Consider the following 14,236-nt stretch of genomic DNA (forward strand, 5'->3'; position numbering starts at 1 on the left):
AAGGTATTGCATCATGTTTAAATGTTGAGCATTGAAGCTTCCATAAGTCTACCTGCTATCTGATACCTTGTGTCGAGAAATGCTTGCTACTGTTTTGATCTCTCATTATCAAAAGGGAGCTTTGCCAATGAAATCGAAATATCGCTCTGAAGACTTCCATCCTTTTGGAACAAGTATGCCTGAAGACTGTGTCAATATCTTGCCTTAAAAAATGCTTTCGAGAATTTGTGAATGATCATCTAAGCCTCTATAGTTAAGGCCGAGAAATGAATACAATTTTTTCACAAATGCCAACAAAATTATTGATCTATTGGAGCATGTTTTTGAGCATGTCTAATATTCTATGATTGTGCATAAAATCTAATCTATGAACTATGAAAGACTCTGTTGTGGAGGAAGGATTGGTCCATTTCATGAATCTCACAAATCTGAAGGGCGAGGCATATATATATATATATATATGCAAAGCTAGACATCTGTGGATCAAAAGGTATGTATTAATTCTTGACCATCTTGTATCAAAACTTTGATGAAAGGTTGAAAGTGTTGAGAAACCGATAGGGCAATGATTAGAGTGATTTCTCTTTTCTTGATAACTGTTTGTGATGTCTTTTTACATTTTCTTACTTATTAGCTTCTTTATTTATTATTATGTTTGTATATCATTAAACAACTACCAAAAACAAGAAAAACAAGAGCACATAATATAGGCCGCAAGCCAAGGCCAAAACCTCTCCACTTGAGAGGAAAACCCACAAACCTTTCTCTTCCTTATAGATTCTTCAATTGATGAATTCCAAGACCTCTAGACCAAGACCAATACCCTCCAAGACCAAGTCCAACCCTTCTGGATGATGTGCTTTCCTTGTTCAAGTCAAACCCAGTCAAATCTCTTCCAGTAGCACAACTTCGACCCCCAGCTGCAGAATTTCGGCCTTCACTGTAGATCTGAAATTTTCAGCCCTCCTACAATTGTTGTTGCCACACATGTGAGCTTCTTTTAGCCTCCCAAGGCTTCCTCAGACCTTCGCTTGGCTTTCTCTTCCTTCTGGAGCTTGAGGATGGCTTCTTGTGACCTTCTTTCCCTTCCTTCTTCAAGATCGAACCTACAGAAGAAAACCCTAGATCAATTGCAGAAACCCTAGCCTTCCTTCACACGTGTGAGAGAGAAATAGCCCAAAGACAAGTCTCCTTCGTCCTCTTCCTTCTTTGTTGCCTTCTTCTTCTTCCTCCTTCGCTTGAATGAGTGAGTGATGAATGTGATCCAAGGAGGTCGAGTTTCCTCCTTTATATAGGCTTCTCAAGGTGGATGTTGCTCCTCAAATTAGGCCGACTTGATCTTAAAGGGTATTTTGACACTTTTAAGGACAAAAATAATTTTATTTACAAGTTACAATGTGCCCGATGGGGTCTTCAACTTATGACAATGACTCTTTTGACTTGTTGACCTAGGACCAACCCTAGAAGTACTCAATGGGTGTTTGACCTATAAAATAAAAGACCTTGAGAATGAAACCCATGCTCCAAAAATAATAATAATAGTTTTCTTTCATTTTACAATTTACAAGAATCAAAAGTACATTTCATATTTATGAAAATCAAACCTAGTTACACATTTTTCAACAAAAAGACTCTTCAGCATAATGTTATATCAAAGAAAAAGAGTCCTGGAAGAAACTATTAAAGGACATATATTATAAAGTTCCTCCATGAATAATTATCAAGGAAATATTGTGATATGAAGATTGTAACTACTATTCAAGCTATAAGAGAGGAGATTTGAAGAATAATATCTATTCTATGATTAATGGATGATCAATTTTGAAAAAAGGAAATCATTGTCATAGCACTTTTGTTAAAGGAATCTTGATTACAATGGAAAAGAGGTCAGGTCCCTCTTCAAGATCAAAGTCATTTAGTGATCTAATATTGTCCCATCATAAGATGAACCTATTGAGGTCAGATATTCCACTATGAAAGACCTTGCATCTACTAATGGGTTTTGACATTTATTGAAAATCAAAGATTTGAAGACCCTTGTAAGCAACAAGGCTTGCTAAGTAAACCTTGGGATTTATGAACAAAACTCTAGGATTGATTGCTTCCACTAAAAGAAGAAACCCTAGCGCCAGCAAGGAAGGAATGACATCATCGTGTGGCCAAAGTTGATTTGCAAGTTGGATGTAAGAAATCTAAGATCAAGAGGGAGCCGACATGTTCTCAAAAGATAAGCATTTTATATCCCTCTTTCCTGATTATTACTATCGTTGTTATTACTATTATTCTCTTGTCTTTGCATATCTTTTGCTTGGTTGTATTTGTCCTTCCTTGACCTCCTAGTGAGGATTGCAAGTACATAATGAAGGTTGCCAAGGCTATGGCAATAGATGAAAAGATTGGAAGAACAAAGTGAAGTTTGTGACAAGAAAATTTGTGTTGAGAGATATTGTATCGGGTCTGGACTCAGAGGGAGTTAGACAGATCAACCAAATTGAAGCTTGTTTTGATGTCGAAAAGAAGTCAATTGTGACTTCCAAGATGAAGATTGCTAGAAGTACAAAGCAAAGAATTACCTCAGTAAGAGGGAGAAGACTATGAAATCAGGCGCCTCGAGCTTAAATTGATATTTGTTGAACAGCAATGCTAATCCAAATATGTACTACAAAGTTGTTGAAGATGAGCCCTTGAATTGACTACTAAGTGTTGATGATATGTTTCTGAGAAGGGCGGAGGACCTCTTTGTCTAGTGTAAGAGGGAGTTGATTGAAGGATCTTGGTCTAATGCATTACTACTTGAGATTGAAAGTGTGGCATAAGCTTGTTGAATCTTTATTGAGATCCTTCAGAAATTTGCCATGATGGACTGCGAGTCCATGGACACATCCATGATGACAAAATTTGAAGTTGTGAGACTTCGTTGTTCACTTGGTTGATCCTACCGATTGGCTCATTGAACTATCTACTGCATGGATTTGCAGATTCTAATTGGATTGGATGTTTTGAAGACAGGAATAGCACTTTTGGATGTTGTTTTGGCCTGGATATCTACGGTGTAGACCTCTATCGCACTTAGCATAGCTAAGGATGAGTATATAGCTAATTGTTCATCCTGTTGTGAAGCAATTTGGCTTTGAAAGTTGTTTATTGGTTTGTTTGATCAGGTGTTGGAATCAACCATGATATATTGTGACAATCAAATTTATGTGAAGCTTTTTGAGATCAAGTGTCACTATATCTGAGATGTTGTCCAAAGAAGAGCTATGAGGCTCAAATACAATTCTATTGATGAGTAGATTGTTGATGTTTTTAACAAAGCCACTATCCCAGATGAAGTTTGCTTGCTTCTGTGAGAAGTTTGGAGTGGTTGAGAATTCCTCTTGGAGAGAGAGAGCATTGATTGTATAACATCATGTGAATAACAATATTCCCTGGGCTCCGCTGAGAAACCATGGTTTATGGTTGGGAAGATTGTCTTGATCACTCCCTTAGGTCATTGTGTTTGGCCGAGAAACCTTATGGTTGGAGAAGTTGGTTCTGAGGCTTAGAGTGCTCCCTAAGGTCATTGTGTTTGACCGAGAGACCAGTGGGTTTGGTCGGGGACACTGATTTTGAATTCTCTCCCTTAGGTCATTGTGTTTGACTGAGAGACTATATAGTCAAGGAGTTTGATATCAAGATAGGGATTCCTCCCTTAGGTCATGGATTGAGAGACCTTTGTTAATGGTCTGGGAGATGGACCCTGTCGACTCTCTTGGGTCAATGGCTTTGACTGAGAGACTAGTGGGATGGTCGGAGAGATTGACTTTGATTACTCTCTTGGGTCATTGTGATTGACTGAGAAACCATTTCATATGGTTGGACAGTTTGGCCTCATGAACATATTGATTGATCCCATGGTCAATTGGGCTCTGACCTTGAAGCGATTAACCTTTCCTTATGATGAGATTTGTAAATCTGATAGAGAGAATGAAAAGTACCTCCTTGGCTAAGAGTGAGTGTTGGAAAATAGCTACATCTGGTATTTTCATTATCAAAAACAAAGTAGAAATAAATTAATTTTTCGTTGTACAAGTCGGCCCAGCTTGTCAGGTCAGCCCCACCTATTGAAAGGGTTTAACCCTTGGTCAAAACTCCTCCCATTGATCTAGTATATATTGCAGATTCGACTCTTATTTGTGCATCACATCAACACAATCATTTCGGACCTATTCAACAAAGACATGTTCACATGATGGAGGAAGAAGAAGATTAATTTGACCAACAAGTTGACTTTTTGTGCTCTGCATTGAACATCGTTGACATGCATCTTTTCTCTATTTTTTTACTGAATCTTTGACTGTGATTGGAGGCTGAATATTCTCAGGATCTTTGACTGAAGTTCTGCAGTTGTTTTTTGGGCCAAACTCTATGATTTGACCAGGTTTATTTGAGTTATTGCAGGACTGAATTTTGGCCCTTTGACCAGCTTCTGCAGGCCAAAATTCAGCCCCTTCACCAATATTGACCAATGAACAAAATATTGATTCTCTCTCTCTCATTTGACTTGATTTGATTGGGCATTTAATATGGTCAATGGTTGACCTTTTGACTAGAATTCTCTGATGTACAAATTGGTTGATTTGGACATTCTCTAATCAGGAAAGATTACCGGGTTTTCCCACTTGTGGGGTTTTGTCCCAAGAAAATTTTGGTGTCCGTTGTTTCATTGTTTTCATTGTGATCTCTACTGCTCTACTGAAGATAATGATTGAAATTTTTTAGGTATAACTGCTTGATGATTTGAATGCTCTAAGAAATTAACAATGTATCATTGGAAGTAGTTATCAGATAGAAAATTGTTCTAGTCTACCTGGCTACTAGAAAATCAACACACTCGGTGCTATTTTGGTTATATGCACCCATACATGCTTATGTAAATGAGATATTTTGCTGATTTGTGTATAAATGGTTTGGATTCATATGAATTCACATGAATATATACGTTTTTCTTTAAAATTTGAATATTTTATGTACTTTTATTCACCGATTTTTTGGTCCAGTTTTTTCAATGGATTCACTCCAGTGCTGACCCATTCCCAGTTTAGAGGGTCTACCAGTTCAATCAACAGTTTGATTCTGATAACATTGCTTTTGGGTACAATAGCAAGTTTGAGCCCTTGTGCTTGGTCTTCAATTATATTTACTTTAGAAAAAAAATTTGTAAAATATTTCCATCATCTTTTCCAAATCACCTTTTACCTTGTCTTGGTGGACCTCAACTTCTTCAAGCATCTTCTAGTTGTCTCTTTGTACCTTCTCTACTTTCTCCTTTTGGAACTGAACAGTGATTCTATCCATCAATTGATTTCATCCTTCTTCAATGTGCACATCTAATTTGACATCTCTATTTAAGGCCTCTTCAACCTTCTTGCAAATCTCCTCTTCAAATCTTCAAGCCTATCTTCATTTATTATCTCCAATTCATCCTGAAATTGCCAATGTTTCTTCTCAGTCTCTTAACTCTTAACCGCTTTAAGTGTGTTACACTATGGATTAATAATCTAGAAAGTTCCTTGTCCTTTGTCATAATTTCTTCCTTTGAATCTCCCTTGTCCTGTTCAATTCACTCCCTTTTCTTCTCTCAAGTTCCTAACCTCTCTAATAAACACCGTAGGTCCTGCAATGTGGAATACCTGTCACATGTATTGCCATAACAAGATATTAACCCACCCAACGTCTTCTGTTTTAAAAAATAGTCCACTCAATTTGGTCGATATTGAACATTATAGTAACCCTAACTATATTGGTTTTCTAGACCACATTCAAATATACAAAATTATTAAGTCTCATTAAAATCTGGTTGGTTCAGTGCATGTCCCTAGTTCAAGGGATCACGATATAGTATAATGGAAACAGTGTATTTGAATTGGAAATAAAAATCGCAGTATAACAAGAAATGCCATTATACAATAGTCCACATCATTATCTTTTCAAAAGATTGTTGTGAAGAGTAAAATCCCACAATGCATTTTGCTAGAACCTAGAACTATCACGGGAAAATCCCACAAACAGCTTGTCCCAATTTAAATGGCAAAAAGGACTCATTGTAATGGCATAACCAACACAAGATTTCTGTAGTCTACACAAACATCTTTAAAGCTTCTATGCTATAAGACTAGTCAAATCATTCTCAAACATAGTTAAAAAGATTGGCATGGAAACTTGTTGACAAATTATTACACAAGGATATCTCGTTATTCCCCCATTAAGAAGAAAAGAGTTAGAAGTATGCATCTTTAATGTTCCAACATTCAGGAGAAATAAAGAATAATTATGACAGAAAATGATCAACCATCATACAGAATAATTATTGACTCCATCAGCCTCAGAGTAATATAGCAATAAATGAATGTAATTGCCAGTAGAGAAGTCTAAGCCGACTTGAGACATCAATTGACCACTATAAATATTCTAGAACTTATACACACAATTTCCCTGTGACTTTTTCTATTGTATATGTACCATTCCTTGGTACTTTAAAATCTCAATTTTAAACTGCCATAAATTTTCAATAGCTAATATTGAACTGCCATAAATTTTGCATCCAAAGATGAAAATGAGTTGCATGTCCCATGATGTTGAGATCCAGTTAAAAGATCTATGATGTTGATGCAGACAGAATATACTGATACTGTTTTAGTTTTATTTCATTAATATTATTGTTCTAACGGTCTATACTCTTTCAAATGAATTTATGCATGAATCATCATGATACAAATGGATCAACATCAACAAATGAAATAACAATTTGGGATATAAAGCTCTGAGTCTTAGGTGAACAAATAAAAAGAATATGGGTTGGAAATACCCTCGTGGATCACAGGCCAAATCCATGAAGAGTATATAAAAGTCACTGCTTCATAGGCTATCAGATACTACAGGGGAATGTTGATACACATGCGTACAAGTCATGACAATCAACCAATCATCATGATCATAATTCATTCCAAACAAAAATATTTGAAGAACACAGATCTAACCTGTCTCCATCTCCAGTTCCCCCTCTCGAAGAAGTGTTGACATGTTCTGGGCCAAGTGGCCCACTTAAAACTTTGCGGCCATGTAAAGGACCATGGTAAGCATCTTCTATAACCCCGAGTTCTCTATTTGAATGAGACCTTCTATCCTTTGCATATTCAATATCATCCAGTCTGGAGTGTTGGGAATTGACATACTCCTGCCAAATTGGGCTGTCATCCTCAATAACATCAAATTGCTCTCTGTCAACATTTGAGCAGATCAAACATTAGAAGATATAAATTTGAAACAAACTCACTGATCACTATGTACTATATCCTTTTCCTCTGTTTCACACAAATCACTTGCCTAAACACAGCCAGGCAGCGTTATTTCAAATTCATGACTCAAATTCTAGTATTAGGAAAATTGTATAATGGGAAGAACAATCGAAAATGTTATATGGGGAAAGAAAAACCAAAATAGAACTTTGAAATTCAGAGATGAATTATATTTGTCCTAAATTTACCTGACCGATATCCACACCAAGGAAAAATAATGTTAAACTTCACATTTTGGAGAGATGCATAAAGATTCTTTTAACTTGCTCCACAATCCCACAACTAAACATGAGACCATAAGCATGAAAACCAAGCTAAAATAAAATAACTGATGCCATTCCCAAATTCTTTAGAGAATAATAAAACCATGATGGTTTCCCCTTTTGATTATAACTCATAAGCACATTAAAATCAGCAAACTGAAGTTTGAACACGAAAGATAAACAATGCAACAAGCAAGAGTTTGAACAAAATTGTCAAATGCAGAAGCCATACTTTAGACCATTTCCAGATTGAAGTGACAAAGAAGATAATAGAGGGCCTGGATGAACCGGCATAGCAGAGTCTCCATCCTGTCAACTTTCCATGTATTAGGTTGCCTGATTATCACAAATACTTTCATCCAGGGTTGAAGAAGAAAATTCCAGATAATAGCAAGATAAATGATTAGAAAATGATTTAATGTTTGACAGACACTTTCACACATGGCATACTTTACCTTCTCAGACCTCTCCACCTTAAGAGAACTAAGAGTGACAGGAGGGTCATTCTGTGATGTCATTCTTGACAACTCCTCCCTCCCTTTTGTTGGCTTCAGATTCCTTGGCTCTTCCTTTGTGGAAGTGATTTCAGCATCATCTTGAATCTATGAGAAATAGGAATAAAATATAGTCATACCAAACAATAGATCATGTTTTTTAAAAGCAAAGAAAATTCCTGCATAGCTAATCCTACGCAATGAGAAATAACCTAAATTACATGCCTAGATGTGAAAAAAGAACTTCAGAAGCAATTATGGAGATACAAAGGTTTATTTATTTCCATACCAAAGCAGCTTGAGCCTTCAGATCCTCCAGATTAAAATTCCAAGCACTAATACCTCGGATGTATTCACTCTATACAAGTCAAAGATATATTGGTTCAGAAAAATAGAAATAATTACAACTCCTCTCAGCCTGTTCTATTGTTATCTATTTTGTTAGACACAGAGAGCAACAATGAAGAATTTTAATATATTCAAGTATTAAGCTTAAATATTGAAGTTATAAATATAGTAACATTTTAGAGAGAATGATCAATCATAAAAAAGGAACAGAAATCATATGACATAAACGAAAAGTTTATCATACTATAAAATCAAACATTTAGATAAAATCAATCGAGAGCACTTGAATCATGAACATATAGCGTAAAAATTTTGAATATACAAATCGATCAAAAGGTACATCATGAAGAGGACCCAAATTAAATGACTAAATAACCTTTATATACATAGCAGATCTTTTGAAACTGATATAAGGTAGGTAAAAATGGTTACACAATGTTACAAGCAAAATTCGTATATGCAGCAGAATAATATATTATATAAGAAATGTACAGAGGATATGAGATGATATGATTACAACTGAGGGTTCAGTAAATATAGCTAGCCAGGTACCTTTTCACAAACGGTCATGTCCATAGAGACATGCCTCTTCAGTAAATAGTTATTGTTTAATTAATTATTATTACATTTATTATTTATTTATATATTATATTATTTATTTACATATTATATTATTTATATATATTTTATTCATAACACAACAATCCTAAGCTTACAAGCACATCCTCTACTAGGCATGGATGCTTCAAGCCATTTTTAAGAGCAATGTATTCTCAGGCAGATGACTTGAGCACAACAGTATCCAAGCACATGTGCCTTCAGCATTTTCCTATAAAAAATTGTGCAAAATTAGATCATCAAAAAACTTCAAAATGAGAGGCAACACTCAACAAGACGTGATCGAGAAACTGGAGGGACCTACAACACTTGTATATGCTACTTCTATGTACTAGATGTTAACAAGTTATTATTTATTGTATAGTCATGCCATATGGTTGTCCTAATTAGTTGCATGAAGGGTTATGTCCCCACTCATCATGTAATGACCTTAACGTGTATAAGTGGATCACTATATTCAACTTATATTTGTCATGGCATGCAGAGGCATCATTGTGCATGTGCTTCATACCTTCATCTTGTTGAAACTGTGGCTTGGTAGATCATTCTGCATTGGTCAAGTGCTATGACGTGCAGTGAATCACCAAAATTCTCCCACAGCAAAATTATTTAATTATTTCCTAAGTTTGGACCTTAAGCTAGTCACTAATTAAGTTTTTGACTTTATTGGCCAACTTCTATAAAGTTAAAAATGTCAACGAAAGATTATATGTGACCGTAGATCTCAAGTGTGGAGATGAAATCTCAGTCTTCCATCACTTTGGCGATTAGGTCAGAAATTATAAAGAGGGAAATATGCTGCTGGAGTGGCATATCAATTTGGTACAAGTGAATGGGCCTTCATCTGAGAAACAATAAGTCGAACTGATAGCAAGAGAAGGCAACAAACAAGTCAAGTTTCAAGGGCAATAAACAGGATGAGTTTGGACAGCAAACAGACTAAGTTCGAGTTTAGACAGCAAACAGACTAAGTTTATATGGGTCGTACAGGCCAAAATTCTCTTGCTCATACAGGCTGAAATTAACAGGGCTGTACTCGCTTAAATTACCAGGGTCGTACAAATTGAAATAGTTGGGCCGTACAAGCCGTATTTCCTAAAGTCATACAACAGTATTTTTTGGGTTGAATAGGCCACAAGGGGAGGTCGTGACAGGGGTTTCCACAATAAAACTGTGTCAAAACGTTTTTATGTGCTTGGTTTTCTGGTTATTTTATTTTGTTGTGCATGCTGAGTTAGGAACCCAGTGTATTTGGCATCATAAAATTCAGATCTGAAAAGTTAATTTTTATTTATGTTCTAAGTATAATTTTATTGAGCATAAAATCTGACCTGGGTTCAAGATATCTAACATAGTATGAAAGCAACAGTAAATCTAAGATGGTATCAGAGCAATAGTCTCTAAGTATGAAACCAAGAGTATTTGACACAGGTACCAGCTCAAACAAGTGATTCAAGAGTTTAATCCACCATGGCTACCAGTGTTCTATATGAATACAAACTGGAAGAGTCCTCAAACTATCTTCAGTGGAGGTTTCGAATCCCAAAGACTATTAAGGAGAACAAACTGTGGAACTTTGTCCACCACAGTAGTTCCACCAGTTTTAGATCCAAATTCCCTAGACCTTCATGTGGTGAAAGAAGCGACGGCACAAAGGATTATTATGGATGTGGTTTGTTGACCACTAGAGTGACACCTAAAGATTTTTTGAAGACTCCATGCCCAAGGATGTACCAAAGGTTGCTTGTACCATCAGAGATCGTCATATCACCAGAATTTTTCAACTCTACTTCTTTTTCTCATCATTTTTTTGTTGTACTCAAATTCCACAATCCCTACGAAGACAATGTAAAAGTGATACTAGTATGAGGAGTAGAGTCATGTAATAAGCCTGGGTGGCCTGGGACCTTATCATCAAGTGAATATTACTCTGGGAGGTTTTTTTCACTTGGTTAATTATCATCTCCTTAACAGGACTTAATAATTAATTGAGTTTTTTCCACCAAGCATAACCTCAAAACCGGAGTATGGCTTGATAGTGTGGCTTTGGGTGAGTCCAAGTGTCTAGGGTCATTGTATATTACCATACTAGATCACACACAAAAAAATGGTGGAATTTGATTAGGTTTAGGGGGTCATTTTTTAATTTTTAAAATTTCTCGTAGAGCGGAAATTGGAATAAAATTTGTGTATGAAATGTAATAAGTGATACCTAGAGAAGTTGTATGGGGTGTGTGTAAAAAAATTACGCCTCACCTTCAACTTTCTACTATGACACACTTTAAGGAGTTAAAATTGTGTTCTAGACCCTCAAAACCCATTTTTCCTAAGTTTAGTGGGAAATTTGGCAATAAATTAAACCAGAAATAAATTAAATGGAGAGAAATAAATCACTCCATGTGACAAAATGACTTGGAAATTATCTCAAGTCAAAGAAACGAGTCAAAGGACAAGTTGGAGGATGATTTGGCAACTTGCATCATACACACATGGCCCACTCAAGGAAATTGAATTTCTTGACATAAATGCAACAACTTTTGACTAAGAAATTCGAATTTGTGGAGTTAATGCACATTTGGGAGGATTTGGGAGAATATTTGGTAGAGATTTTTATGGGAAATTGTCCCCACATTGGTTCCCACCCATATACACTTGTCATTTCATCATGGAATTCGATTTTGCTCGAGGAAATTAGAATTTGCACTTGGGAAATTCGAATTTGCATTAAGGTTCTTTGGGATTGTCACCATCTACCTTAGGATTAGCTCCCAAGCTTCTATATAATAAGATTTTTGTGCTCTCACTTGAGTATCAATTGTTTACTAGCTATTGTGCTTGCGGAAGCATTGCTACTTTGTACACTTTTCAAAAATATCAATAAAAGGACTTTGGGGGTCCATTCATGGGTGTTCTTCTTTTGGAGCATGGTGCAATGTGAGCTATTGGTAAAATCTTTTCTATGCTTTGAGTTGTTTCACTTTCCATATATTTTTGTAAACTTGCTACTGCAAAGCTATCTTGAATTAGCAATTGATTTGAAAGTAGGCTCTAGGTATTGAAAGTTCTAGTTTATTTTTAAATAATTTCTAGAAATTTCAATTCATTGTTTGTTTATCTAAATCTATATGGACCAATGTGTGACTTGAGTATTGTAGAAGAATTATTTTTGGATCAAGCGTGAAGGAAAGTCTTTGGGAGACCAACCCACTCATGTAGCACCTTTCAAAGTAACTCTCATTTGTTATTTGGATTTTCATACTTTATCTTACAAAGAAGTGTCTTGCAGGGATTCGTTGGACATAGTTTGTATCCATGCAATCAATTTTAAAATTTAAATCTTTTAAAATAGCATTTCATTGATTCATATTAGCTATTTGAGAGATTTTCTAAGCTAAACCAAGTGATGGGGTTCAATCTGATCACTTGCTTTGATTTCTTGTATATTATTGGTATTTTATTTAGTTGTTTTCATATTCTCTCTACACTAATTTGTTTCTTGATCTTAAAACCTAAAGGTAGAGTGTTGGTGATAAGAGCATCAAGGAAAGATCACACAAACTCTAACATTTTTCTTGTAGGACCTCTCAACCCCTTTCAAAGTTGATTTTTTGAGGAGATCATGGACAAAGAGGAGGGCTACAATTTTGCAAGGCCGTGGGCATTTGAGGAGGACTGGCTCCTTGTCTTGTGCAACATTTCATTCACCTTTGGAGGCCAAGCTTTGATACATCAAGAGACACTTAACTTCTTCAATCTTGAAAGTTTTCTCATTGTACTTTCTTCATTTTCTGATTTTGAATTTCAAGAAGGAGATCTAGAGTTTGAAAAGCTTCATGTGTTGTAAATATCTCTCTTGAAGTTTTACTTTAGACCTCTTGGAAGGTTCCTCATCTTGTAATATCTAATATTGCAGGAGCTTGGGTTTTCACCCAAAACATCCTTTTCTCCCTTTTTCAAAAGGAGGAACATGTGGGTGGTTTGATTGTACACTTGTTTTCTTAATTTTCATCTTGTATGCCTTAAAATTAACACAACCTCACCATCACAATCCAATTTTTTGAATTTTCTTTTGCTACTTATTTCAATGTTATGCTTTGTCATTTCAAGTTTTGCTTTGAAGTACAAATTTGAATTGTACTTTTGGAGCAATTTATTTCATTTTATGCAAAGCATCTCATTTCAAGTAGCAAAGTTGATTTAGTTAGTTTAACATTTTGCTTCATGTTGGCCTCACAATAGGCTCATTTGTTACATGCCCATTTATTTTTAAGTTAATTGCTCATTTTTCAAACATACAAATTGAAAGCTTCATTTCATTGCTTTAGTTGGTTATTGGTTTATCATTTGTCAAAGCAATTACTTTGGGCAACTTACAATCTTATATGTTTATGAAGTTTATGTTCTTGCACTATTTTGACCAACTATCCAGGTTATCTTGTTGAACATATTTCCATTTACTTGAAACATTGCTGTTTTTTGCAAAGCATTTACGTAGCATATTAGGCATTTTAATGTAGTTGCATTTTAACTTAATTTACCTCCAAGCATAAGTTTGGTTGAAAGACATTTCTTAGGGACTCATTTCTTTCATCAACTTGAAGGATATAGACCCTCTTATGTAGTTAACATGGTGACCTTGCAGTGGTCAGAGCCATAGTCTTTACAGCATTGGAAGCATCGAGTGTGTTGGGTAATCCAAGGGAGGTATCGTTAATATAGCCTCAGCTATCTTTCTTTGGAGCCCTTCCACAACTCACATAAGAGACTTGTTTCAAAATAGTTGGAAGAAATGTCATGTCTAGACTAGGCATTTAGATTAAAAGTAACCAAGATAATTGCATCGAATTTTAGTTAAAGTGCATTTCATGCTGACACATTTTACTATCTTACTTGCAAATTATCCATTGCCTGTCATTTATGAATATGTTTTGAATTGAATACTTTATTTAGGCAAGTATCATCCCATTTATTTTTGCAAGTAGAGTTATAACTTGTTTCCTTTGCAAGTCATTTCCATATTGCTTCCTTACATGCTTTAAATTCGTGAATGATCATATATTTTGAAAGCATTTCTTGAAAGCATATTTTATATCTTACATTGATATCATATCTTGCTAACATTTTTTGTTTGATTGACAGAGTTACTTGTGTTTCATTTTGAAACACTTCATTTTAT

The 14,236-nt window shown here is 35.4% G+C and overlaps 1 protein-coding gene across 13 annotated transcripts in view; it reads right to left on the minus strand.

Moving 5' to 3' along the window:
• The window catches only part of LOC149181305 (uncharacterized), a 150,674-nt gene that overhangs the window by 31,941 nt on the left and 104,497 nt on the right, over positions 1 to 14,236 (minus strand). For all 13 annotated transcript variants that reach the window (XM_089416569.1, XM_089416568.1, XM_089416567.1 and 10 more), the window contains 4 exons: positions 8,384 to 8,452; positions 8,056 to 8,202; positions 7,833 to 7,909; positions 7,020 to 7,259 (listed from right to left, as the gene is read on the minus strand). In XM_089416569.1, the coding sequence (XP_089272695.1) occupies positions 7,020 to 7,259; positions 7,833 to 7,909; positions 8,056 to 8,202; positions 8,384 to 8,452 (533 nt within the window). The remainder of the gene's footprint in view (positions 1 to 7,019; positions 7,260 to 7,832; positions 7,910 to 8,055; positions 8,203 to 8,383; positions 8,453 to 14,236) is intronic.

Source organism: Pinus tabuliformis, chromosome 3_2, assembly GCF_031772625.1.
Source record: "Pinus tabuliformis cultivar Carrire ecotype Pingquan chromosome 3_2, CPIR1, whole genome shotgun sequence".
NCBI lineage: Eukaryota > Viridiplantae > Streptophyta > Pinopsida > Pinales > Pinaceae > Pinus > Pinus tabuliformis.